The sequence below is a fragment of the Cryptosporidium hominis genome (genome assembly GCF_000006425.1).
Source record: "Cryptosporidium hominis TU502 chromosome 7 CHRO017020, whole genome shotgun sequence".
In the NCBI taxonomy this organism is placed as follows: domain Eukaryota; phylum Apicomplexa; class Conoidasida; order Eucoccidiorida; family Cryptosporidiidae; genus Cryptosporidium; species Cryptosporidium hominis.
Window position 1 is genome coordinate 1 of NW_666568.1, and position 1,505 is coordinate 1,505.

At 30.2% G+C, this 1,505-nt stretch overlaps 1 protein-coding gene across 1 annotated transcript; it reads right to left on the reverse strand.

Moving 5' to 3' along the window:
- Positions 1 to 833: 833 nt before the first annotated feature.
- On the reverse strand, positions 834 to 1,463 carry Chro.70093 (hypothetical protein). The annotated part of the gene is made up of 1 exon (XM_659922.1): positions 834 to 1,463. One exon carries the CDS (start codon positions 1,461 to 1,463, stop codon positions 834 to 836), a length of 630 nt encoding a protein of 209 aa, XP_665014.1.
- Positions 1,464 to 1,505: the final 42 nt, after the last annotated feature.

Here is a 1,505-nt window from a genome sequence, read left to right on the forward strand (position 1 = left end):
TTTTTTTAAAAAAAACTATTTCACTCAAATTGCACTAATCATTCCGCAAATAATATATGTTTTTGTCTTTATCAATATTCCCCTTTCAACTAATTAAATACATTGCACTAAAAAAAAGTCTCACAAAATATAATAAAACACCTTCATTCTAATTCCTTTTCTGATTACCACTTCCTTATACACTGCCTCATAGGTAACATAAAGGCCAAAAGTGCAAAATATCAACAATCGAATTAATTATTTAAATGAAAACCACTTCGAATTATTTACCTTGTTAATCTGCATGTTTTGGCGCCAAAACATTCTAAAAAACAAGTCATATTCTACATTATAACCATTTTCTTTTTTTCTTCTTCTCATTATCCTTTCACTTTTATTATAGTCTTAATGAGGTTCAATTACAGTTATGATAAAGAAACAATAATACAAAAGTTAATAGTTATGTAAGGTGGTATATTATTTTAAAAAAACAAGAGTTCGTTGAATATTAAAAGGCGGCATTGGTCTCCTTTTTTTTTTAAAATAACGAAAGATCATTTTAAAGCTTGAAAAAAAAATGTTTAATGGGTTATAGTAGATGCCATCCATATAATAAGAACCACTCTTGAATTAGATCTAGTTGATAGAAAAAAAAGCATGGAAGAATCCTAGAAATTAAAGATATGGAATGTCAATTCTTCCGTTAAAATGCCATGAGTTGTATACAATCAACTCTCAAAACTCGTATTATTTCTATTCAATAATTACCATTTAAGCTGGAAGTTTTAAATTTTAAAGCTCAAAATTGACTTAACAAGCTCACTTTATGAATGAAAAAAAAGTAAATTCAGTAATTAAATATTGAGAATTGGTTTCGTCCAGAAATCCAATAATGTTGGAGGAGTAAACTTAATCTGATCTTCATTGTTTGGACCTCCTTTATAACAAGAATCACTAATTAATGAGGAATGACTAGTTCCCATATGTATTCCTCGTTTGTGTCCATTGATATGTTCTTGGTTCATTTGATGATCTAAATTTCTTGTATTATGAACTACATTGGGAGCTGAATCAATTCTGTTGCTCATGCTAGAATTCATCCCCATCAATATTGAAAAATTGGTGTTAGGCTTTGACTTAGTACTGCTATTTGTAGAAGAAGCAGTATTTGTAATATTAATAGCAGTATTAGTATTGGATGTGCCGTTTGAAGTAACTTTAGATTGGTTTCCATGTCTATGAGAACCATGCTGATGTTGATGGCTAAGATAGTGTCCATGATTAAGATTATGTCCAATTACAAAGTTCTTAATAGCAACATCTGCATTATGATGAGAATTTGGAATGTTCGAAAACTGCATTTGCTGCGATGTAGTCTCTGGAATAGAGTCAAATAAGTCGACTCCTCCTCTCAATGACATAGCCTGTACTCCAGAAGAGCTTCCTCCACATGATTTTTTATTATATGTAATTCCAAATCCCATATTTCCTGTGGCAAAATCTGAGTGGTTTGGACTTACATATAA